Source organism: Oncorhynchus mykiss, chromosome 25 (genome assembly GCF_057628025.1).
Source record: "Oncorhynchus mykiss isolate SJ-2025 chromosome 25, ASM5762802v1, whole genome shotgun sequence".
NCBI classification, from domain to species: Eukaryota; Metazoa; Chordata; class Actinopteri; order Salmoniformes; family Salmonidae; genus Oncorhynchus; species Oncorhynchus mykiss.
This window is the reverse complement of record NC_143046.1, coordinates 34,709,365-34,735,161: the sequence shown is the minus strand read 5'-3', so window position 1 is coordinate 34,735,161 and position 25,797 is coordinate 34,709,365. Positions and strand designations below refer to the sequence as shown.

At 44.9% G+C, this 25,797-nt stretch overlaps 1 protein-coding gene across 1 annotated transcript in view; it reads left to right on the top strand.

Annotated features, from left to right (window-relative positions):
* LOC110505081 (protocadherin Fat 4) overlaps positions 1-21,397 on the top strand; it is a 98,336-nt gene extending 76,939 nt beyond the window's left edge. The window contains exons 7-17 of the mRNA XM_021584041.3: positions 1,287-1,467; positions 2,469-2,719; positions 2,947-7,293; positions 8,482-8,586; positions 8,859-9,166; positions 11,443-11,528; positions 12,079-12,258; positions 12,651-12,775; positions 12,884-13,101; positions 14,444-14,705; positions 15,883-21,397. Coding sequence (XP_021439716.3) covers positions 1,287-1,467; positions 2,469-2,719; positions 2,947-7,293; positions 8,482-8,586; positions 8,859-9,166; positions 11,443-11,528; positions 12,079-12,258; positions 12,651-12,775; positions 12,884-13,101; positions 14,444-14,705; positions 15,883-17,783 — 7,964 coding nt within the window. The 3' untranslated portion in view covers positions 17,784-21,397. The remainder of the gene's footprint in view (positions 1-1,286; positions 1,468-2,468; positions 2,720-2,946; positions 7,294-8,481; positions 8,587-8,858; positions 9,167-11,442; positions 11,529-12,078; positions 12,259-12,650; positions 12,776-12,883; positions 13,102-14,443; positions 14,706-15,882) is intronic.
* The last annotated feature ends 4,400 nt before the right edge of the window (positions 21,398-25,797 follow it).

The window sequence follows — 25,797 nt, the reverse complement described above, 5'->3', positions numbered from 1 at the left end:
CTTGTGGTTTCTGAGCCCGGTATTTTGGGATAAAAACCTGTTTACTTTTTCCCTGTGTATGTATAATTTATTTTGTGCTGGAATGCAATTTTTGTTTGGGGCGTTTAACTATTTTAAGTGTGTTTGTGCTAACTGCTGTGCTAATCATTGCAGCTGGATGCATTAAGAATTGAGTTGAATCTGCAGGAATTAAATGCATGTTCTTTCTTTGGAATTATTGGGAAAGGATTGTTTCTCACAGGAAGGTTCTATGACAGCAGATATCACCCCACCGCTCATTAGCTAAATATAAGGCTCTTCATTGGACCATAATCCCCTTGTCATCCAAACGAGCAGATAAGTGTTAGTTATGCGGCAAAGAGCTTATGAGCACATGTTTTGAACGATCCTGATCTTTACAAATCAGGAGAGCCCCTCCTGGCTCTAAGGGATGAACTCCATCTTGTCCCTCTGCGTGAGATTCTGGAGTCTCTTGATGTTTTGATTATGCACAGGTTCCAGACCAAGAGAGATTATTCATGGTCACTTTTTCCAAATGTTTTTGATTATATTCTTATTCATCTGTGCCTCCGCACATTAGGCAAGGTTCAAGTATTTGATGCTATTAACAGCTGAATATACATCTGCATGTGAGCCGCGAATTCATTGGTAACACTTTAAATTAACGTGCTATCTAAAGAAGGGTTTGTGAAGTGGCACTTGAAGCCAGCAGATGTTTGAATCTTTTAGAATCTCTGCATTGGAGTTCGTTTTCATCTGCTATTGATTTAAATCCATCCCTCAGGGCCCAGAGAGCCTTATTTCGTCACTCGCTTGGGGAAAGAACGGTTAGATTTCTGCTGAAAATAGCATTTTCTGTTCTCGAATTCCACAGAGTAACTCACCGAGTGCTGCTTGCCTCAAAATAGATACCAGTACCTCAGCAACCAGATTGAATCTATGATATGCAAGACCCCAGGAAGGACACGTTCTGAAGATTCTGTTTCAGAGTTATTGAACTCTTCTGACGTGTTTTGTGTTGATGTGGCAGTATGGCTCAGGAAGTCGGACTTGTGGTGACCAAAGACGTTTGCTGGATTAAATGCAGGGATCTCTTGCTTGAGTCCCTGTAAGGACATAAATTGCTTCAGCATGTAAATGATAAGCCCGCACAATAAGTCATCTCATATGGTACTTTGTTGGTCTGCACTTATCCCTTAGGTCTTTCAAATAAAGCTCTTGGTCTTTTGATATGCTCTCATTCCCTCGTTCTTTTTTTTTCTCTCTCTCTCTCCTTTTATGACCAGGCTCTCCTGCCCTGAGTGGAACGGGTACGGTCACTGTCCTGGTAGATGACGTCAACGACAACGTCCCCGTGTTCACCTCGGCCACCTTCCACACCACCATCCCCGAGGACGCCCCCACCGGCACCGACGTGCTCCTGGTCAACAGCTCCGACGCAGACGTGGGCCTCAACGGTGTCGTAAGGTACAGTCCCCCACCCTATTCCATCCCTAGAGTCATAAGCGGGGCTCCTGTACCCCAAGCCGAACATTTGGTTCGGATCCCCCCTCGCCCTGGTACCCCCAATGGGGAGGCGCAGGGGGGTACGTCAGTTTGCCCCACTTTCCCAAAACATCATAATGAGGATGTTAATTGGCTATGACAGAACTAGTATCAGGGGTGCCATGGGTTCTAGGCCTTAATGGAGAGCATAACCAGTTGCCATCAGTTATTAGTTTCCATTCTCACAGCCCATTAACTTGGGCTTTTTTTGAACTTCTGCTTCTGGACTGTCTGAACCACTTCTGGTTGTAGACAGCTTGGTTGTCTGTGGTCCCAATAAGTCTGTGTTCCATCTGTGTTTACACTTTATTCCATAATTTGTCCCCATTTTATAGGATGCGTTTTCAAAATATGTGCTCTTGTGAGCTGTTTGAATTAAAGCCTCTGTGAGAAGCAACAAAACACAGGAGAAAATGGAATGAGATACAATATTAAGATGAATACCTTAGGAATTGGGTAACGCTTGGCCAATACATTGTACATGGTGCTTTCATCAAACAAAAACCACAGAAAATGTATTAAGTTATTTTATGTCTGTGTTTTTCAATGAAATATACTCTCTGCCTCTTTAAAGCTTAAAACAGTGCCCTCCGTAGGATTATTTTGGCAATGCTGAACAAGATATTTGAATCTGGGCATGTATAGGCAGTAGAAAGCTTACCAGTATGTGTTGCATATTATCACAATATCTAATGTAATGTATGTAGGAAACTGCTCCTCCTGGCGACAGTATAGTAACAGTATTAAGATTGTATTGACTAAAACTAATATTCAAATATTGTCTCGAAGTAGTGTATAACTCATATACATATATATTCCATTGAAAATAAATGAAACATCTCAACTAAAACCAAGCTGTACAAATCTTATCATTTCCCCACTGTGTGTTACTAAAACGTGTCCTCTTCTATGTATCCCTACAGTTACAGTTTGACTGGAGGCAACGGTCAGTTCTCCATCAACCCAGCCACAGGCCAGATCATCACCAGCTCCCTACTGGACCGGGAGGCCAGAGCCAACTATCAGCTCCTAGTTGTGGCCACAGACGGAGGGCAGCCCCTGGGCATGTCCAGCTCTGCCACTGTGTCGGTGGTGGTGGCAGACATCAACGACAACCCTCCCCATTTCCACCACCACCCCTACGTCACACACATCCCCGCCTTCATCTCAGCAGGTGGGTTCAGATGTTATTCATGAATATTCATTTCAAATATTCATGTACTTACAGTATATGTTTAATGATATTATGCTTGTATAATATGTGATTAAATAACTAAAGTATCAACAGTATTTATTTTACCTCCTATGAAATTATTACTTTTGTGGAAAATATTGATGATTAAGCATACATCTGCTGTACAAGTTATTCTGAAGCATTTGGTCTCATTTTGTATTTTTCAGGCAACTTGGTATTCGCTGTGACAGTGACAGATGAGGACGCGGGACCCAATGCTCAGCTCCACTACTCTCTAACTGGCCGCAACTCAGACAAGTTCAAGATTGACCCCTTAAGAGGAGCCATCACAGCCAATGAGAGGTTGACAGGCAGCTCGGAGGTTACCCTCACTGTCCGAGTGAAAGACGGCGGAACCAATCCCAAAACAGACTTGACCACCGTGACCGTCCGGTTTGTGACCGGGGGAGACTTCCCTGTCATCAAGCTGAAGGATACTACTTTCACATTCCCAGAGAGCCAACCCACAAACACGATCATTACCACAGTGACCGGGTCCTCGACACGTGGCGGGGCCCTGTCATACTACATCGCCAGTGGAAACCTGGATAATGCCTTTCACATCGACCAGTTGACTGGAGAGCTGTCAATCAAACATTCACTGGACTTTGAACACATTCAGAAATATGTGCTCTGGATTGAGGCCAGGGACCAAGGATTCCCCCCCTATTCCTCATATGAGAAAGTGGAGATCACAGTGCTGGATGTAAACGACAACCACCCCGTATTTGACAGGGAACCATTACATGCAGAGATACTGGAGAACCTGTCCCCTCAGCGGGTGCTCATTGTGTCTGCTGTGGATCAGGACAGTGGCCTTAACGGCCAGCTGGAATACGCCATAATCGACGGCAACAAGGAGAACAGCTTCAGCGTCAACCGGGCCACTGGTGAAATCCGAACGACCAGGCCTCTTGACAGGGAAAAAGTAGCTCAATATGCCCTTAAAGTGAAGGCCACCGACCGTGGTAACCCTCCCAAAAGCACGGCTGTTAAAGTCCTGATAAACGTGCTAGATGTGAATGATAACGCTCCCAGGTTCTCTAAGATCTTTAGCGCCACAGTGCCCGAAAACGCCCCAGTGGGGTACACTGTCACCAGGGTTACAACCACAGACGAGGACGCAGGTGCTAATGCCATAAGCAAGTATTCAATCACAGACACAAGTCTACCGTTCACTATCAATCCAAGTACAGGAGACATAACAATCAGTAGACCTCTCAATAGAGAAGACACTGACCATTACATTGCCAAAGTCTCTGCCCATGATTCTGGCTGGACAGTTAGCACGGATGTCACAATATTTGTAACAGATGTCAATGATAATGCCCCCCGATTCAGTCGGCCATCTTACTATCTGGACTACCCTGAACTTACAGATGTGGGGTCACTTGTTACTCAGGTGTCTGCGACAGACCCTGACGAGGGCTTCAATGGCAAAATATTCTATTTCATCAGGTCCCAGTCAGAATACTTCAGAATCAATTCAAGCTCTGGAGAAATCTTTATCAAACAGCATTTAAAGTATAAAAACTCAACTGGCAGCAACATAAACATAAATCGTCATAGTTTCATCGTTACTGCTTCAGACCGTGCGCCAAAGCCATTGATGAGTGAAACTACAGTCATTGTAAACATAGTAGATAGTAATGACAATCCACCCAAGTTTGAATTGTCTAGCTACTTTACACCTGTCACTAAAAGCGTCAAAGTTGGCACCAAACTTATCATGGTCATAGCTCTAGACAAGAAAGATTTTGGCCTCAACTCTGAGGTGGAGTACATAATATCAGGAGGGAACAGCTCTAGCAAGTTCAAACTGGATAAACAGAGTGGATGGGTCACTGTCGCCGCCTCACTCACCTCAGATATGAACAAGGTGTTCCTCATGGATGTTACAGCCAGAGACAAAGGCAACCCCCCTCTGACTGCTAGAACCACTGTGAAAGTGGCAGTCACTGAGGAGAACCACCACACACCAGAGTTCTCCCAAAGCCAAGTCACAGCTACCATACCGGAGAGCCTTGCTGTGGGGACAGCCATCAGGACTCTCTCTGCCAGGGACAAGGACAAAGAGATGAATGGGCTCATCGCATACAACATCACTTCGGGCAATGACAAGGGCCTATTTGCCGTGAACAGTAAAACAGGAATCCTGTCTCTGGCCAATCATCTGGACTTTGAGGAAAAGCAAAGATATGAGCTCAGAGTGACAGCCACTGACGGGGGATGGATCGCAAAGACCAGCTACGTCATGGTTACAATCCATGTGACCGACGTGAACGATAACCCACCTATATTTGATCCTGATGAGTATTTCCCTGTGGTACAGGAGAACGTTCCCAGTGGCACCACAGTGGTGAAAATGAATGCCACAGACAGAGATTCTGGGCCCAATGCCGTTATGGCTTACGTGATCCAGTCTTCAGACAGTGACCTCTTTGTAATTGATCCAAACACCGGTGTAATCACCACCCAGGGTTTCCTGGATTATGAGGCCAAGCAGGTCTACCACTTAACAGTGAAGGCCTTCAATGTCCCAGACGAGGAGCGCTGCAGCTTCGCCAACGTCAACATTCAGCTCAAGGGGGCCAATGAATACGTTCCCCGCTTTGTCTCCAAGCAGTACTACTTTGAAGTCTCTGAAGCAGCTCCAAGAGGCACAGTGGTGGGAGAGGTGTTCGCCAGTGACCGCGACCAAGGACATGACGGAGTGGTTTACTACCTAATTTTTGGGAAGAGCAGAAGAAAGGGCTTCAGCATCAACAGGAAAACAGGACAGATCTATGTCACAGGTCCGCTTGATCGTGAGAAAGAGGAAAAGATCTCCCTCAAAGTCCTGGCGAAGAACGCGGGAAGCATCCATGGGGCGGATATCGACGAGGTCTTTGTGAATATCACCATCCTGGATGCCAATGATCCTCCTGTTTTCAGTCAGGAACTGTATGATGTTCAGATCAGTGAGGGTCTCTCCCCTGGCGGCTTGGTCACCTTCGTTAGTGCCCAGGACTCTGACTCTGTCCCAAGCTGGAGCAGATTCTCTTACTCCATAGTCTCAGACTTCAAGAAAAATGTCTTCAACATCAACCCCCAGACTGGCCAAGTGTCTGTTGCAGCTGAGCTGGACAGAGAAACCACTCCTCTGTTCAGCCTGACTCTGCTAGCTGTGGACTCTGGCTCACCCTCGGCAACTGGAAGTGCAACCCTGATCGTGAATCTGGAGGACATTAATGATAACGGTCCTACTCTGATGACGGTGAATGCAGAGGTCATGGAGAACCAGCGAGCCGGGACAGACGTTGCAACTCTTACCTCAACCGACCCAGACCTTTCACCTAATCAAGGTCCGTTCTCATACAGTCTGCTCAGCGCCGGCTCAGCCAACAACTACTTCAGCCTCAGCCCCGCTGGAGTGCTGACCACCAGTCGAGAGATCGACAGGGAGCAGATCAGTGACTTTTACCTCTTGGTGGTGATCAAGGACTCCGGCGTCCCTCAGATGTCCTCCACCGGAACGGTCCACGTAAAAGTCAGTGATCAGAATGATAACCCGTCAGAGCCGCGCTCAGTGGTGATCTATGTCCACTATTTCGGAAACATGTTCCCCGGAGGGTCCCTCGGGGTTGTGAAGCCCCAAGACCCAGACATCCAGGACAGCTTCCATTGCTCCTTGACCCCTCCTTCATCCAGTCTGTTCACCATCCCAACGGGCACCTGTGATCTCAACTCCAAGGCCCGCTCAACAGACGGAACATTCGAATTAGCTGTCCGGAGTAGTGATGGTGTCCATGGCTCTGTCAGCAGTAACGTCCGCGTCTTCTTCATGGGGTTCACCAACGCCACTGTGGACAACAGTATCCTGATTCGCCTCCGTACCCAGGGGGTCACCACCTTCCTCACCAATCACTACCTCAGCTTTGTTCGCATCGCAAACTCACAGCTGGCGGGGCTAGGCACTGGAGTACAGCTGTATGGTGCGTTTGAACTCAACAACCAGACTTTCCTGATGGCTGCCATAAAGCGCAGCCATGGACAGTATGTCAACCCCAGTGGAGTGGCCACCTTCTTTCAGAGCATCAAAGAAGTTCTGCACAGGCAGTGCGGGGTGCAGGTAGACTCAGTGGATCATGACCCCTGCACACGTAACCCATGTCAGAACGGGGGCAGCTGCAAGAAGCGCCTTAGCGTGGGGCCAGATATGAAGACAGAGGAGAGTGTCCCGGTGATCCTTGTCACAAACCACCCCCTCCAGCCATACGCTTGCAGTTGCAGACCAGGGTACGCGGGGGCGCTGTGCGAGACGGATATAGACGAGTGCCTGCCGTCCCCATGCCACAACAGTGGGACCTGCCACAACCTGGTGGGGGGATTCTCCTGCACCTGCCCTGAGGGATTCACGGGCATGGCCTGCGAGAGGGACGTAAACGAATGCCTCTCCAACCCCTGCAAGAACGGGGCGCTCTGCCAGAACTATCCCGGTGGCTTCAACTGCCTCTGCAAATCCGGCTTTGCAGGTACTGTACAACGCCTTAGGAGTCATTTGGATTTTATGAGCAACACAACCACAGATGTTCAGCTAGGCTCAAGTATACACACACTGCACATGAATCCTGCTTGTCCAAGTAAAGTATTTGCCTCCAAACGATTGCAAGAGGTGTTGTAACCCTAGCATACAGGCCTGACTGCCAAACATTTTTGGGTTTTACAATTACTAGTTGGGGGGTATCAGCTTTGATGCATATCATCTTGTCATGTTTACTTTAATAAAAAGGATGATGCGAAATTGAACCCAGTAAGGGCCTTAGTCTCATATAGACTCATATTCCTCTCCATGTCTTTCTTTCTACAGTACTGCATATTTGAGATGTTTAAGGTTCTTTCTATCTTTCTGTAGGTCAAGCATTTAGAGGTTTAATATGCATTGAAGATTGCTCTCCTTAATTTCAAAAAGTGAACTAAATAGTACTAGCCACTGTGTAAATCACCCCCTCCCTGCTTGAATGTAATGCTAAGTTGATGATATGATGAATAAAGTAATATTACTCTTAGTGAAGGGAGAGCACATGGAGAAGCAAAACGAGAGCAGTAGTTTGAATCATGTCTGTTTGGTCAGCTGCTGGCTGTAGTTGCTGAAAGACATTTCCAATGATCAACAGCAGATGTTTTGCCTTTTTTTCACAATGACCTTAACAAATGACCACAAACCTTTTGCGTTTCATCAAGACAAATGGCCCTCCTGAAGAATTGCACCTATTGACATACAGTAGTTTGCATGCCCTCACGTTGAACTCCACACTTCCTGTTTTCCCTGCCTGGTTGTGGTGAAAGAATGTATCTCCTTTAAACTATTTGTCTCATGTTGCAGGAGTCAGTACCTAAAAATACATGACGCTGCAGGTCATTGTCAGTCTCGCCCCTTGCATACCTTGTTCTGTCTGTGTCTATTAATATTGTTTTTCCTTAAGTCATCATATTTTCATCGTGTCTCTTGGCCCCAGAGATCCAATGAAGAGGCTATAGTTGTCAAATCTATATATATAATCTCCCAATGTATTACTTTTTCACTCATCTAAGTTTCAAATAGATTATCCTTACGTTTACAATAGCATAGACCCCCTGTGATTTTAAGTTCCCCCCCCCCCACATTTTCCTTTGTCAACCCCACCTCGTTCATTTGAATTTGTGTTGTTTTGTGAACCCAGGCAAAACGTGTGATTCCATCATCAATCACTGTGAGTGTAACCCATGTTTTAATGGCGGCTCCTGCCAGAACAGAGTGGATGGATATTACTGTCATTGTCCATTTGGTGAGTATTAACGTAGGGGCAACTGCTAGATGATTGAAAACTATCTGGATTGGCAAAAATGACTGTTGCTATCCCCATTGTCATTTATTGTGTCTCCATGTCACATTTATTCACATGTTGTTGAACTGTTTCTCTCTTCTTAGCATGATTAGCGTTAGCCTATGATGGCAGATGGCAACAGATTCCTAGCTATGTGCTGATTTAGTAGATGCAGCATGGTGAATTATTCATGACTTCCCTGTTTGATTTGTATTCATTCCTTTCGTCCTCAGGGGTCTTTGGAAAACACTGTGAACTCAACAGCTACGGCTTTGAGGAGCTGTCCTACATGGAGTTTCCTAGCCTGGATCCCAACAATAACTACATCTACATCAAGTTTGCCACACTGAAGAGCAACGCTCTCCTCATGTACAACCATGACAACCAGACCGGAGACAAGGCGGAATTCTTGGCTCTGGAGATCTTTGAGGGACAGATGCGCTTCTCGTTTAACTTGGGTAGCGGGACCTATAAATTAATGACCATGATAAAGGTTGCAGATGGACAGTTCCACACGGTTATTGCAAGGAGAGCTGGAATGGTGAGAGTCATTTCTATGTTATGTATATGGCTGTACCAAGCTGTCTTTATTTGTTTTTGCACCATAAACGGTTGGGAAAATATATTTTATTGTAAGTTTTAATGGTTTGATGGGACCTTAATTGCAAAAATGTAGAGGGGAAAATCCTAAAGCCACCAGATGTACATAGCAGATTAGTTTATGATTCAATAGCAGTTATGACCTCCTGGGTTTTTATAGCCGAGAGCAGCGTCCACATTTGGCCTCGTCGTCTTTCTTTGCACCAAAAGATGATAATTAAACTGCCCACACAGTGGTAGTTCTGTATAGGGTTTTCACAGTTTGTAATTATATTTGATTGCTTGTTGTGATTTACAATATAACCTCCAGAATAGCGTCAGACACTGAAACTCCTTGTATTTGAATCTAGTCATTTCTCTGCCAGTTTCTCAATGGCGGGGAGAGAAAAAAATCAGCAGCCTGTCCAAAGTTTTATAATGTAAGTCTCCTGCTGGACATCAGATCTGTCATTTCTCACCCTGCACTGGGATTTCATAGGAAACTGGTAAAATCGTTAAATTGTCCGCGTTGAGATGTGCAGAGTGACAGAATGGAAAGGTGTGACAGAATGGCAAGGTACACAACATGCATTGAGAAATGCGATGCTGCCCTTACTGCACTGCAAATATTACGCGTAGGTTGAGGAATGACCATGTTGAGGCTCTTAGCCGAGCTAGAAGAATGGAAGCAGAGCGGGCACGTTTCGTGCCTGAAGTGCCAAGTCCCTGAGGCGGTGTAAAACGAACCTGATCAGTGTGATTGGAGAAGGTGATGTGGGTCATTGAGGTTGTCCCGTGAAGGCCTTTTTTTTTTTCAGATCCTCCACTTTTGGATTCTGAGCAGATGAAAACCAGACACCGTTCGTAGTAATGTATGACGCACCGAGAGTCAAGGACACTGTTGTTTATATGAGAAGCATATTTTAGATCACCCTACTGAAATCGGCACCCCAACAAGCATTGTTTAATTGTTTTTACTCTGTTATTATAGCTTTATTATTACAGCAATGGCAATGAGAATAGTATGACCACTAAGTTAAGAACACTAATGTAGTTTACATTTGTTATACAGTCCTGTCTCAATTTAACTGCAACAATTGTGGTCTCATTCTTCTCAAGGCTATTTTTGCCTTATTTCTGTTTGTCTTGTCATGAATGAGAGTGGTTTTAGGCCTCACATAAAAAAAATCTACAACTGGTTTACACCCTTTAGCATCTACATTCTGTTGTTTTCCTCCTCAACAAGTGTTAAACTTGACCTTTTCACACAAATAATCCAACAATAGTGTGTTTCTGTAGACAATGGCATGTTTCTGTAGTGTTCAACAGCAGCCATCTTTCTGGATTTGTCATCTAGAAGGTTGGTCATGAGAAAATGATGCTGTTCAGTGACATCACTGATTTTGTTAACCCTGTTTCATTTACCTTCTTCCAAGTTAACCAAACAAAAATAATGCTCCTGGTAGTTATTTTTTTTTTTTCCAATCGTGTGAGACACTTGACAGTGTGTGTATGCTGCGGTTTGGCTGCAGGGACTTTGATCTGAGAGAAAGGCATTAATAAAATGCCCATCTGGCTCTGACGTGTAGGTCTAGCCCTTCAACAATAGCGACAAAGCCCAGAGACAAATTACTCTTGTTTCCCTTGTTGCTTTTTCGCTTCGTAAAACGTTTCTGTGTTAGCAATTACCTCAGGAGACCGAGAAGGGGAGGGGTCACGCTCTCCGCCATCTCTTGGATGATTTGTGCTCACGCTCCAAGCAGGCCGCTCCGTGTTTACCTAAGATCCTGGTGTAGGTGGAGCATGCGGTCATGGTTTTTCAACTCGTTCACACACTTTCCATTTCTCTTGCCACCTCTTTTTTTTCCACATCAGTCAAGCTTCAGAGACACATAGGGAAAGTAGAACAATTATTAGCATTGGTTAAGGGTGAAAGTCATATCTTAGGGATTCTCAGATTAATATTTAAGTCTACTGTACCTCCCATCTTCATAATGATGGTTTCAAATACAGTATGCTATCAAACGACATTGATTGTGACGTACAAAATCAGTCATGTAGTTATCTGTAAACTGGAGTGCTCGTCTGAGTAAGATATGACCGTCTGAGCTGGTACAACTATCAGGAAGGAACAACGTGTGTGGTGATTTGTTGTGTGCTACTACAGTATATGTACTGTACAGTCCAAGGAGAATAACGTGTGTGTGTGTGTGTGTGTCTGCTCCCCTCGTCATGCAGGCTGCGTCCCTGACAGTCGACCTGTGTGGAGACGATCAGGAGCCAGGCTACTGTGCTGTGAGCAACGTGGCTGTGCATACTGACTGGTAAGAACACATAAAGTAGAGCTTAGCACACACCCTGGCAGAGTACACACAGAAGAGAATTTGGGTATAGAGGAAGTATTTATTTCCAAATGCAAATGTTCATAGTATACTGTATCTATAGTAATGAGAGAGAAAAACAGAATTCCATTTGAAGCTGTTTACTTTCAGAGTGGCTTACCACCTTCAATGTATGCAAATATCATCATTAGTCACTATCTAAACAATGCAGCAATATCTCAAATCTCTGCAAAGAATGGAACAATCTGTGGGCACATCCATCACCTTGACTGTTCTCAATGAACCCTTGCATATCCAGCTAGCCTAGTGTAAATCATAGTGTATGTAAACACGTACATGGACATCACTTGTACCGTTTAGCATTGTGAGAGGCCCAGAGTGAAAGGCCGTCTGGACCCGGGGGGGGGGGGGGGGGGGGGGGTGTATGCGAGACTCTGTGCGAGCGATCTGGCAGATGAGGAATGGTCCGGGAAGGTCATTGTCATTGTGAGAGGTGCTGACCTCCAGCGGCTTCTCCTTCTCCTTCTCGCAGGATCCTAGACGTTGGGCCCAACAGGCTCTCGGTGGGAGGCGTCAGGTCAGTAGAGCCCGTCCTTCACCGCCGCGGCCAGGTTGCCACCCACGACTTTGTGGGCTGCATCATGGAGTTTGCTGTCAACGGCCGCCCGCTGGAGCCCAGTCAGGCCCTGGTATCTCATGACATCCTTGACAGGTCTGGTTCCCTCCCTCCCTCCTTCTCTTCTTCTTTTCTGTCTTTCCCTACACCCCCTCCATCCCTCTCAATCCCCCTAAAACCCCAAACTCTCCCAGCAGGATATCTGGTCATTCTCTGAAGCTCTCAACCCTCAAGAACAGCTGAAGAGCCATCTTTGATATAAATAGCAGATGTACAGTTTTTGGAAATAGTAATCGTAGAATGGAAATTCTTTCTCTTAGTTGGTTGTGAATAATGGCGAGGATAGATCTTTTAATATGCTAATTCCCTGGATCTTTTATGTTTTTTTTGTATTGTGGGAATCTCATCTGCCGTGTCCTATTGAGGGCCGGCTGTCCACCAGGGGGGCAGACTTGTGTGTGCCTGTCTGACTGTCTGTTTGTTTGTAGATGTCCCAGACTGGAGGGAGCCTGCACAGCCAACCTCTGCAGACACGGGGGCACCTGCATTGACTACTGGTCCTGGCAGCAGTGCAAATGCATGGAGGGCTTCACCGGAAAATACTGCGAGAAATGTACGAATAATTTGGAGGGGAATTTTGTCATACACTTCTGAATTTGACCATCACTCAGAAGGCAGATGGTATCATTTCCTTTGACTTGTGCTTTTCATTCTTTCATAGACATCACGGCCGACACGGCTCTCTCACTGGATGGGACTGGACGCCTTGACTACGCCATGCGCCAGAGCCCCAAACGGGACATCCTGCTGCGCCAGAGCCTCATGGGCTTGACCTCTGACCTCTCTGGGCCCAGCAGCCTCAAGGTTAAGTTCCGCACCCGCAGCAAGAGTGGCACCCTGCTCCACATCCAGGAGAGCAGCAACTACACCACCATCAAGGTAAAGGAAGTCTCCACAGAGCGAAACCCTATCGGGTAACAAGCCACACACAGTACAAATACTGTATGCATGCAGAGATGCGCTTCTAGTGCTAATGTGTTTGTCTGTTTTGCTTTTCCCAAACCATTCTTCTATACTTAGATTTGTCACTCACACGCGTTCATTTGTGTCTGTTTCTCCATCTGCCACTCGGTCCACACTTAAACATGTCACACGTATGCACAATCCTCCCTTTTAACCCCCACCCCCTGAGTCAAAGCTATAAGGGGATCTGTGTCTTTATCACCTCCTCTCATTACCCTTACATATACGCTCCTTCATTCTGCTGATATAGAGTTCAAGGCTTTGACTGATCCGGGGCAGCTGTCCGAGGGCCCAAGCTCTTATTCATCCTTTTCCTTTTTCCCCCAGTCCGCTTCCCTTCCCTCTAGGACACACCGGGTCTCTCTGGTTGTGTTTTCCGGTGCAGTGCGTGTCCCCCCAGAATCCCCCCTACCATTACTACTATACGGCCCAAAAAACAATATTGAATGTACTGCTTGACCCCCCCCCCAAAAAAAAATATATGCATAGGGTATAAATAACGTGATGTAAAAGAGATAAGTTAAATTGGTTCTCCAGATCTCGTTTCCTGTGTTTTTGGCTCGTGTGATTTTATTTTTTTCCATTTCCAGATTTTCGTCGTGGGCCTTTAAAATCAATTCTTCCTGAAGCTACATACCATTGCTGATGTTTTGTTTCTTTGAAGGGGAGGCAAAAGAGGTTACTTTTCCACTTTAGGCTGAAATATATGAGATTACCATATACAATGCCTGGCACACTGTCATTTTGATTAATTACTTCTATATGATTCACTCTGTTTCGTATGGATATAGTTTATGCATATTGAAGGTAATAGTATGAAAGTTCCTGCATGCCTAATATGATCATCATAATAATAGCTGGTTTACTGGTATTTGGCATATGCAACCTTTACCTCTGCACTGCAAGAGTCGTTGTTGTAAAGGAAAATGTGTTTTCAATCAACGTAACAGGTATAATAACGATACTGTAAATTAAATAGATTATTAGTATTACAAAACAAGAACAGCTCTCCAACTGAAACAAAACATCAACAACATCTCTGAGTTGGGAATTATCAGAGCATACAATCACATCATCATGCTTATCACATTTCTCCACTCTTTCCTTCTCAACAAACATGTATAATACAGTATCAGTCTGTCTGCCGGGCCTGCATTCCTGTCTGTCTGTGTCCATCCGTCTGTCCAATCCATCCGTCTGTCCACGTCTGCATATCTGTCCATCCATCTAACTCAGTCTCTGTCTTTTTCCCTCCCAGCTGAAGAACGGCAATGTCCACTACATATCTGATGCTGGTGTGGGGGGTAAGGTGGAGAGGACCCTGGGAGAGATGGTCCTATCAGATGGCCAGTGGCACGTCCTGCAGGTCTTCAAGAACGGCTCTTCAACCTCCCTCCACGTGGACGGGGCACTCCTCAAGCTCATCCAGCACCCCACGCAGGACTTCGGGGGTCTCAACGTCCTGACCATGTCCCTCGGTGGAGTCCCCTCTGGGCCCACCCAGCAGAAAATTGCATCAGGTGAGGTGGTGATGTGTGAAGTTTCTGTTATTGTCATACAGTATGTGAATGGTAGATACCTTTTTCAATTAATATAAGGTCTTCTGTTGAATCAGACCATATTAGGTGATGTTGCAGTCCTGCTCTCTGGAGCAAGTGTAAATTGTGTTTTATTTGACATTGGACAAATTGTAGAAGAGAGTTAATGTTGCTCTCTTTTACAGATCATTTCTAGACAATAGCTAATGTGAAAGTAGTTTGATTAGGTGGGGAGCCCTGCCTTTGATGCTTTCATGTTTTCATGTTATTGCCATGGAATCTTGTCTTGGATTAGATCTAAATCAGATCAGATGTCACATATCAAATGTTTTCGGACTTGAAAATAGTTTGGATAGGGTGAACGAGAGGGCTTCCAGGGGGAAGGGATACACCACTGTACATTTCAGACTTTTAATGGAAAGAAAATGAAAGAAAATGAAAAAAAAAAGCAATTTTATTGATTTGTTGGCCTCTTTCACACAATAAGGTAAAGATATACTTCAAAATAAACGTGCATGCCTATGGCAGGCTGACTTGCCTAGCACAAAGATTATCTGGTCCCGGTTTCTTGGGGCCACACTACACCAAATAGGAACTGACCCTCGCTTAATATGCATGTAGAAGCATTTGTGGTCTGGTGTGCATTCAACTAGTAAGGATCTAATGAATAGAACAAAATGGGATAAATTCAATAAACATGTGTTTACATCTGTGAGGGAACTTTGTGAAGCAAAATGAAAGCGAAGGTTTGAATTAGTCACCAAAACATTTCTTCCAGATGGATGTCTTGAAGCGATACAAGGTCTGAAGATTGTCTGGCATCCACCTCCTATGTTTTTGAAAATAATTATTTGGCTTCTCTCAGAGTTGCCAACGATTTATTTACGTGTTTGAGAATGTGATTTGTCGAGGTGTTTTCCATGAGGACATTTCATTGAGATTTTGGCCGATGCTTAACCAATTTGCCGACTAAACAAAATTCCTCCAGTTCTGATTATAGCTTTCAGTTCCTGTTTACAAGTTGGCGATCCCAGCCACTTGGCACAATCTGAAAAGCGCTCAAACTTCATTCAGAAATTATAACTGTGTTGTCTTAATAGTCGTCCAGGAGTGCTTCCTGTTTTTTGAACACCTCTTCCTCTCCCCATTCTTCCCACAGGCTTTGACGGCTGCCTGGCCTATGTGAAGTACAATGGGGAAAATCTTCCCTTCAGCGGAGATCACAGCACTGTCACCATCTCCAAGACCAGCCCAGCCGTCAAGATTGGCTGCAGAGGGCCCAACCTGTGTGAGAGCAGCCCATGCTGGGACGGCCTGATGTGCGTCAACCAGTGGTACACCTACCAGTGCCTCCCGCCCGGCGAATGCGCCTCGAACCCCTGCCAGAACCGAGGGAGCTGCGTCCCTGGCCCCCACTCTAGTTACACCTGCGTCTGCTCTGAATTCTACACTGGCAAGACCTGCGAGACCCTGGTGGCGTGCCTGGGGGTTCAGTGCCCTCAGGGTACACTCTGCAAGACAGCCAACAACGGCGGCTTCATCTGCAGCCCAAGCCCCACGGCCACGGAGCTGACCTTGCCCATCTGGGCGGTACCGGCCATTGTGGGCAGCTGTGCCACAGCCCTGGCCCTGGTGGTGCTCAGTCTGATCCTCTGCAACCACTGCAAGGGCCGCAACAAGACCAACGTGCCAAAGGAGGAGAAGCAGCCCAAGGAGAAGAAGAAGAAGAAGAAGAAGAAGAAAGGGAGCGAGAACGTGGCGTTTGACGACCCAGATAACATCCCGCCGTACGGCGACGACATGACTGTGAGGAAGCAGCCTGAGGGCAACCCCAAGCCAGACATCATCGAGAGGGAGAACCCCTACCTGATCTATGACGAGACAGACATCCCCCACAACAACGAGACCATCCCCAGCGCCCCGTGTGCCCCTTGCCAGATGCCTGAGGCAGATATCGAACACTATGACATAGACAATGCCAGCAGCATCGCCCCGTCCGACGCCGACATCATTCAGCATTACAAGCAGTTCCGCAGCCACACGCCCAAGTTCTCCATCCAGAGACACAGCCCTCTGGGCTTCGCCAGACAGTCTCCCCTGCCCTTGGGGGCCACGAGCTACAACTACCAGCCCCAGTACAGCCAGGCCCTGAGGTCCACCCCTCTCAGCCACTCAGCCTGCCCCACACCCAACCCCCTCTCCAGGCACAGCCCGGCTCCCTTCACCAAGCCCTCGTCCTTCTACCGCAACACCCCCACTAGGGAGCTGAACCTGGCCCGCCGGGATGGAAGCCCCCTGGACCTGCACCACAACGAGATAGGCCAGCCGGGTGCCATGTTCAACTACGCCACCCGGCTGGGCCGCCGCAGCAAGAGCCCCCAGACCATGGCGGGCCACGGCTCCCGGCCGAGCAGCCGGCTCAAGCAGCCCATTGAGCAGATCCCTCTGGAGACTGGACCCCCTGTGGGGCTGTCCATCGAGGAGGTGGAGCGGCTCAACACGCCGCGGCCCCGCAACCCCAGCATCTGCAGCGCCGACCACGGCCGCTCCTCATCCGAGGAGGACTGCCGGAGGCCCATGTCGCGGGTCCGCAACCCGGCCGACGGCATCCCCGCCCCCCCAGAGTCATCATCTGAGAGTGACTCGCACGACTCCTTCACCTGCTCCGAGATGGAGTACGACCGGGAGAAGCCCGTGGCCTACAGCTCCAGGGTTCCCAAGCTGTCGCAGGTCAACGAGTCGGACGCCGACGATGAGGACTACGGTGGGCGACTCAAGCAAAGGCGTTACTCTAGCCGGTGGGCCGAGGGCGGGCCCGCTGCACAGGCGCCGATGACGGACCATTACACTTTGCCCCACAAACTGGGCCAGCAAGCTGGGGGCTTCAACTGGGACAACCTGTTGAACTGGGGCCCCGGCTTCGGCCATTACGTGGATGTGTTCAAGGACCTGGCCCTGTTGCCGGAGAACGCAGCTGCAAAAGAGATGGACATTGAGATGAACAGTGGGGACGGGTCAGTGACCATTCTGAATGAAGGGGAGGCCGAGCAATATGTATAAGACTATTTATTACAATCCCGTACAATATGGTATGTTCTCTGAAAGACAAACTAAGACAATGTATATAAGAAGAAGAGAACATTGGACTAGCAGTCTCCATGAATGTCTTTGTGCAGTAAGGCAGAAAGGGACACCTGTAATATTACTTCGAACGGAGTGTAAACCTCCTGGAAGAGTTTACCAGTCCTTTCCAGACCTCATACTGTAACTGTACAATCATTCATCTCTTTAAGGCGTCATTATGCGAAATACATTAACACCAAATGGTTGGAACAAAGAGCCTGTGTCTGAATTCAATTTAGGTACTGCAAAGCTCCATTTTATCTTAATCAAAATGTTTCTGGTCTGTATTACCAATAATGCCACTCCTTTGCAAGACTTCTGTTACATTCATTGTGAGAGATAAGCGATAACGTTGAAACACTTTGCAGGAGAAATTCCAAAGGCCATAGCAATAGAAACCCAGCCGGGGTCTTTTTTTTTTTGTCCCGATTCTCATTTTTAAAAGGAAGCATGTGTGTTTTGATCCCACTGCACCTGTAAGCATCAAGATACAGCCCTAGGTGCGAAAATGAGCGCACCACTTTGTTCGCACGGTAATCGAGGCCTGCCGATGTTATGACACGAGCACAAGTAACCACTTTCTCTGGCTGTATGTGCTCACAGATGACCGGCTAAGCACTCCAAGACCTAAGATTAATCAAGTCCCTGCCTTACCGACATTTGAGGATGGAGAATGGGGAGGTTACTGTTGGTTCTGTTGGCTGGGGGTGGGAAGGTTCTGGGGTGAATAGTCTGGGTCACAATCCTCCGAGCTGGAGTGTTATTCGACCAGCCAAAAGGTTTGGACAAGGCTAGCTGATCCATCCGGTCTTGACATGACCCCGCCCTACTAAGACTATGAACTTGTGTACATTTTTTTTATTCATGGGAAATCATGGAAGTTATAGTTGTCAGTGTTTTTGTCCATTCTTTTTAAATGTATGGTTTCTACTTTTTGTACTGTTTTATTAACTTAAGTGACTTAAGCAGTGTTTTATGGATATGTTCACCTGCTCGAGTGTATGTTCTTACTTTCAGGGAAAGTAAGATCGAAGACTTATTTTTTACATTTGTTACGTATGTAACATCAATATTTTCCACTTTTGATAAAACTATAACATGCTTTGTAAATGTAAAAAGCCAATAACAGAATAAAAAGTATTTATTTAAAGGGTCTCTTTCAATACAAGGTGAGCACACCATGCGGTAAGCAATCTCACTGCAATCCTATGGGGGCTGTCTAAAAATAACGCAAACTTAAAATAGGAACCTTTGAGCTTATATAGCAGCTCAATAATGTGGGTAGTAAGGTATTTTATACTCTAAGGACTCTAAGCCTGTTGTGGGCTGAATTGAACAAAACATTTCAAAAGGCCATTGAGTACCTAAATGAAACTGAGCCACGGTGCTGGCAGCCAAGCACAACATCCAGCGGACTTTGCGACGCAGGGCCCTTGTATTGCTTTCAACAATTATTTACATCTGGCTTATTCAGCAGAACCATTTTTTTCGTAGCCTGGTGATCCGGTATGCAACATGCTTATCTTCTCTGTCATCGAGAAAGAGAGAGAGAGAGAGAGGCCATGGAAACAAGCGAGGAGTGACAACTCAAATCTGGTGGATTACTGTGGGCTCCTGGAGAGGTTCAGTCCTGCCGAGGCCAATGTTGACGAAGCCTGCTTGGGAATGCTGTACCATGCTGATGCTGAAATAATAATAACACGCATAATGACAATGACAACACGTGAAAAAGAACCTGGAGTAAATACAAGAGAAGATTAATTCAAAATGAACCTCACAGCATCTCTCTCTCTTTACTGTTTGTGAGACTGGCATGTCAGGGTATCAAATTGAATAGAGGGGTCAAAGATTGCGTAGCAATGCACTCCAACTATATGTGAATTAGAAAGGGAGACAAACGCCTATAGGTGAGAGGGAAACAGGGCTGCATTAAGGGAGTATTGTCCTACTAAATAAAACTAGAGAAATGGGTAGACACTGTATACTTGTCGTAGAAGGATTTGTTGTAGTTGAAAAGTTGACAAAATTGTGTTGTTGAATTGTCTTATCGTAATAATTGCCACTAGCTGGTTATGAAATGGAATTGCTACAGTGTATACCGTATATTTCTGAGGAACATAAGATAGAACACTGGATAAACACCGTTAATGTTATTTCAATGGAGTCAAATGGACAAACACTCGTAGGGCTTTATTCAATCCGTATCGCAGAAGTTCGGCGTTACAGCGTGATTGAAAATTAGGGGGTCTCTCCAACGCTTAACACGCGTTACAGATTTCGTGACAGAAATGTGAAAGATAATTTCCGATTGAGGTGACGAATGCAGCGTTTACTGTGAATGCCGTGTCCGCGGGAACATTGACTTTCAATGTCAATTGGGCTTTACGGCTGAATTTCCGCGTTAGCGGAGGCCGCGTTCACAGTAAGCGATATATATATGTCGGCTCAATCTGAAATGACCTTTACATTTCTAAGGCGCAATCCGTAACGCTTCAGAGATACAGATTTAGTAGAGGCCCCTAGTCAAGCACAACTTCACATGATTACATTTGTTAGTTTAGCAGTGCAGGGTGACTTAAGTTATCAACGTTCGCCACATGAAGTTATCAACGTTCGCCACATGAAGTTATCAACGTGTCAAGTTAAAATTGGAACAAATTGTTTTCCAAGCGAGTGATAATGACGGAGATGCCAACAAGGCGTTCCTGATGTTCTGTATCTCCCCGTGCCAAAACTTGTTTTGTCTTGACTGAAGGCGCGAAAGGAGCTAGAGGCAATTTCCCATGCAGCTTAGTGGTGAGCGAAACCATTTTAAAGTCAACAAGTGTCATCGAAATAAAACTGCCGTTAAAATGCTTCACTATTTTAAAATCCACAAGTGTCATCGAATGAAATTGCCATTACAATGGTTTTGATCTACTCTGTTTACTTTGACTTGTCCTCAATGTTTATAAGAGGATGTGGTGTGGCAATATTATTGACTTTCTTAAATCATCCAGTTCGTTCAAAATCCTCCCAGAGCTTGTTTATAAAGATTGATTATTCCTAAGACTCCGGCGTCATGAGGCACGATGAAACTATAACAGCTTTCCTTAGGCTTAAATGATGTGGCTTTTAATTAAAAGCATTGTCAGAGGAACATCAGCCTTATTCACTAACAAGACTCAGAGTTGTTGGCTGATCGTAAAATCTATTCTGGGAAGTGGCCTGCCTATCTTGCATGTAGTTAAAGCGCAAGAGGATAATCTACTGACTGGAACATCATACGAAGAGTTTAGTTCCAAAATGCTATATCCATTCTTTTCACATTTGTTTGTTTTATTATCAGAAATGATTGCTTTTGGGTACCTGTTTTGTCTGTGAAATATATTACTGTTCTCAGATTTTTAATTCCTAGATTTTGAATGTGTATTAAAATGGATTTTGTTGCAGAACGCTATATGCTGTATACATTGCTTAGCTGGAATGGAATGTTTGTTTCCTGTATACTTTTACATACATAACTCATATTACTGCATTGATTCATTTAAATAAATTATTTTGTTAAAATATTGACGTCACAAATGTATCATTTGTACCGGTCTTTGTTAAAAATGTGACTATTTGTCTGACTATGTCAAAACTATAAGTGCAAAACATGTCTCAGAGTGAGGGCATATATGTAGCGTTTTGCAACAAAACATAGATTATTTATCTCTCTGAAATGAAATGATCTAGTGATACGTTTCAAACTAATACATGTCTGTCATTGAACAACACCATTGCCACGATTAGAAAGTGAGGTTATTTAAACAATAAAAGCTCATTTACCAACATTTCCTGAAAATGGATATATAGCTTTTTGCAATTAAACTCTTCATTAATGACTAGCTTTTTGAGGCAGGTGTTCATTGATGCTTACAGAATCTTAAGGCCTTGATGGATAAAATGGAGGACAATCGCTGGCTCACTGGTGAAATACTTGCACGTGAAATAACAGCAAAAGAGATCTACATAATGAGGAGTGTTCAAGTTCACATCTGCATCAAAGCTGTGTCGTTGCCTTCAGTAGTGTTCCTCAATGCTGTGCATTAACGCAGCCAAGTCGATGCCTTTCAACTGACATGAAAGCATCAATGAAATAAACTGTGGGTAAAGAGAGAAATGGTTTACATACTTTTGTATGTCTGCATCTTTGGAATATAATATATTGTTTCTATGACTTACTGGCACATTCTCTCGTCCAAAGGGAAGGATTATGTAGGCTTATACAGTACGCAGGGGTGTGTCCAGAGGGCGGCTACGTCCACCCCTGAATTCTGATTGGCCACCCAAGTGCCCCCTGCCAGCATTCTGAGATCTGATAGATTGTCTATGAATATATTGATCATTTTGACCAAGGCGTTAAAAAAAAGAGTACAACATGCCATATTGTTTTTGGCCAGACAGCACCAGATACATGGGCTACAGATACCAAGAAAGAAATCATTTTTTACGTTTACGTTTCTTTTTTGTTGTAAACATTTCACTGGAAGCCTAGCTTCCCTTGGCATCCATGGATACATGCCACTTTGTCGTGACACTGACGGCGTTCGTAATTGATGTCCCTTTCCATTCTTATGGCGGTGGCAAGGAGCGCTGTTGGGATGCTGGACTTATTTTGAGGTAGATGAAGGTGCTACGGTAGCCTACTTTTTGAAGTGATTAGTTTGACAATCAGATGAAAACATCATGACTGGTTGTGTTCATGACACATGAAAAGGTCATGCATTTTTACAGTTAAATAACATCTTTACTATAAAGCCCATGAAAAAAAGATGGTGCACGTGCACGTATGGGAGGTAAATAAAATAAAAAGTCACGGTAGAATTTACACTTTGGATGGCACTTTCACAAAGTGAATTTACTCCTGTATGATAATGCCCTCATACAAAAATCCTGACCTTGAACGCAAACACTTCAACAAGACTTTTCAAGTTGATTTATGATTTACCTCAACAGGGAAATGTACCAAAACTAAGCATTTAAAGCGTCAAACTATAACAATTATATTGAAAAAAATCCATCTTGCATCGATTAATGTTCAAAATGTTATGGCCCCCCTAAACTGGTTCTGTGCCCCACCTTGGTCACCCCATTCAAAATGTTCTGGACAAGCCACTGCTTATATGCCACCCTCTTGAAAACGCTACCAGAAGCGTCTGATAAGTGCTAAGCAGCAAACATCAACTGGTATCAAACGTCCCGTTGCAGTGCCACTACACGCCCTGTTTCATCTGCAGACGCTAAAAGGACAACACTTCCCATCTGGTATGAGTTACGACGTTAAACTGCTGGCTCAGCATTTTGTTTTATTTTGTTTTGTTTTCTAATTCAGGGGGATGCTGACTTAATTGCCGCCTAGCTCTCTGTGCTTGGCTAACGGTTGAACTAGTGTCCTGTCCCCTGGGGAAAAAATAACACACTTGTCTTAGATTTGGAAAGATAGTCTGGTTGACATTGATTTGGGGTGAGATAAAGGCACATTTGACTCCAGTAACAACAGTGGACATTTACAGTGCCTCCAACCTAAATGTTTGAGTTCAGAGGTTTTACTCAGAGTCGGCTATCCATCAGACAGAGAGGTCTCCTTCAAGACATCCATGGTCTCAGCTTCAAGACACAAACATGGAAAAAGTGATTGTCTACAAGCAATGGTCAACAAGTAATCCCCAGTCAGGCCAAAGCCACAGCACATAGCACTACACACACAAACATCTGCATGGGCCAAGTCCTTACACTGCCAAGTATGCATCTGTGGGTGGGTCGCCTATCTAAATGTTTACTCACTCTGCTGGCCACCACCTCATCATATAACATTGAATGCATACTGATAGTCATTCCTCCATTTATGGAGTGTATGCTAAATCCCTTTTCATGGAATCTCTATAGAGCAAAGAAAGACAACTGAGACCAAATCAATGCTGCTACTGGTGCCAAGACCTGCCAAAGTTGGCAAAGAACACAGAACTGTAGAAACTGCTCCATAAAAATTGCTTCACAGTTCCCTAAGTAAGTCAAGAAATTACTCGGAATGCACTGTGGGAATTGGTTTGTTTCATTAATCGTTGTGCGAATTGAAAAAGACACGTGTCAGTTATCGCACTCACAGGTAGTAATTTCCCCATAACTATTTCCACACTAACACTGGGGAAAGAAGACACCCGTTTTAAGTTGAGGTGCACACAGTCTCAGTGTATTGCCAATCTTTACAATATTCCCCTTTTTCAGTGATTGTGAAGCCCAGACCCGACAGCTCTGAATTATGTGTTGCTGATTCCTTCTCTCAACTACAGTAAGAAACGTAGAAACAGCTGCCTTCTATGTAGTTACCACATATTTCAGCATGGCTGTTATGTTTATGAAGTCATTCTGTAGGGGGATTTTACACACAATGACCTGCTGGCCAGCAACTATTCCAGAGGACCTTTTCAGTACTTCCTGTGCACTTGTATTTTATAGACTTGTAGTATTGTACTCTGGATGAGGATCATAATGTAAAATACCACCACGGATCATTTGTTTCCTGCGTTTGAATTTGACTGCACTGGGTTGCATCCCAAGTTGACCTAATTCTGTACCTGAGGGAATTTTGTACTTCTGTAGTTGTCTACTACTTCATCAGTCCTTCTTTGACAGGCTTGCATGTATATATAGAGGGGGGTAAACAAAAGCCATGTCCAAATAAATGCCTCTCTTTAGTATGGAGGAGTGCACAGACACTTAACAGCTGTTTCAGGCACATACATTTTCACAATAACATTCATTGCCTAATTGTCGGCCTTCACTCATTGGGCATACTTCAGTCGCTCCGTATCCCCTATGGACTTTCCCATGCCCTCTATATCTTTCCCCATGTCTTAATCTTTTCATTCTGTCAAGCGAGCTCTCGGCAGCCTCAATGCCATTTCCAAGGTCTGGGCTTCATGCTAATTGTGTGTGAATGGTTTGGTTACCTCCCACCTACATAATGCACCTTGTTTCCTCAGCTCAAATCTGGACTGGACCATTTGCGGTCTCATTAGAACGTAGGGGGAGACGAAAGAGACTGTATAAGCCATGCCCCGAGCGTTTGATGTAAACTACGATACAATAAAAACGTGATTAGGGAGGTCTTGTTTTTCAGGGAAACGGGTAGCTTAGTTTCGGATGGGAGTCAGTCACTGCATTGAATTGAATGACTTTATTTCTCCAGAAGGAACTTCAGTTGGGGCAAGTCAGATATGATACAGATAAAGATATATAGTAAACATATAAACAGCAACATTCACACATGATGGGGGGGGTTACTAAGCTAACAAATGGAAATGTTTTAAGATGGTCATAATATGGATCATTTAGCTATTTTAATTTTAATATAAGGACCCCTATAGGTATATATAAAAAAAACTAAAACATTATTTGATAAAATATTACATTTGGCCATTACTACTATAGCCCATAGAAACGCATGGAATAATACATTCATAAATGGCAAATCAGACAGTCCAAAAATAAATCATAAGAAACAAGGTTTTGAAGTGTCTATGCTATATAAAAGAAAGCTTTTTGGTTTTTTTTGACACATATTTAACCATTTTTTTGTTGGCACAAAACTACTTCCATTCATTTTTTTAACCTGTAACGGTTACCTTCAGACAAGACACTCGTAGAGCAAAACGGAGAACCCCATCGTGTTAGTGAGAGTCTCCTATTCCCATAGTAGGGTCATATTCATTTGCAGCCAAATCGGTTCAGATGCTACAGACTCCTGGTCTGACAAACAGCGCTGTAGCTCTGCCTCTTTCGACAACAGATGCAGAAGGCCTACATAGGCAAATGGATTGAGACGAGGCCCATGCAAAAGAAAAACATCTCTCTAGCTTAAACGGATGGATTTCGACGGGGATTATGCATATTATGCGGATTCAATTTACGCACGGTTGAATTAGCA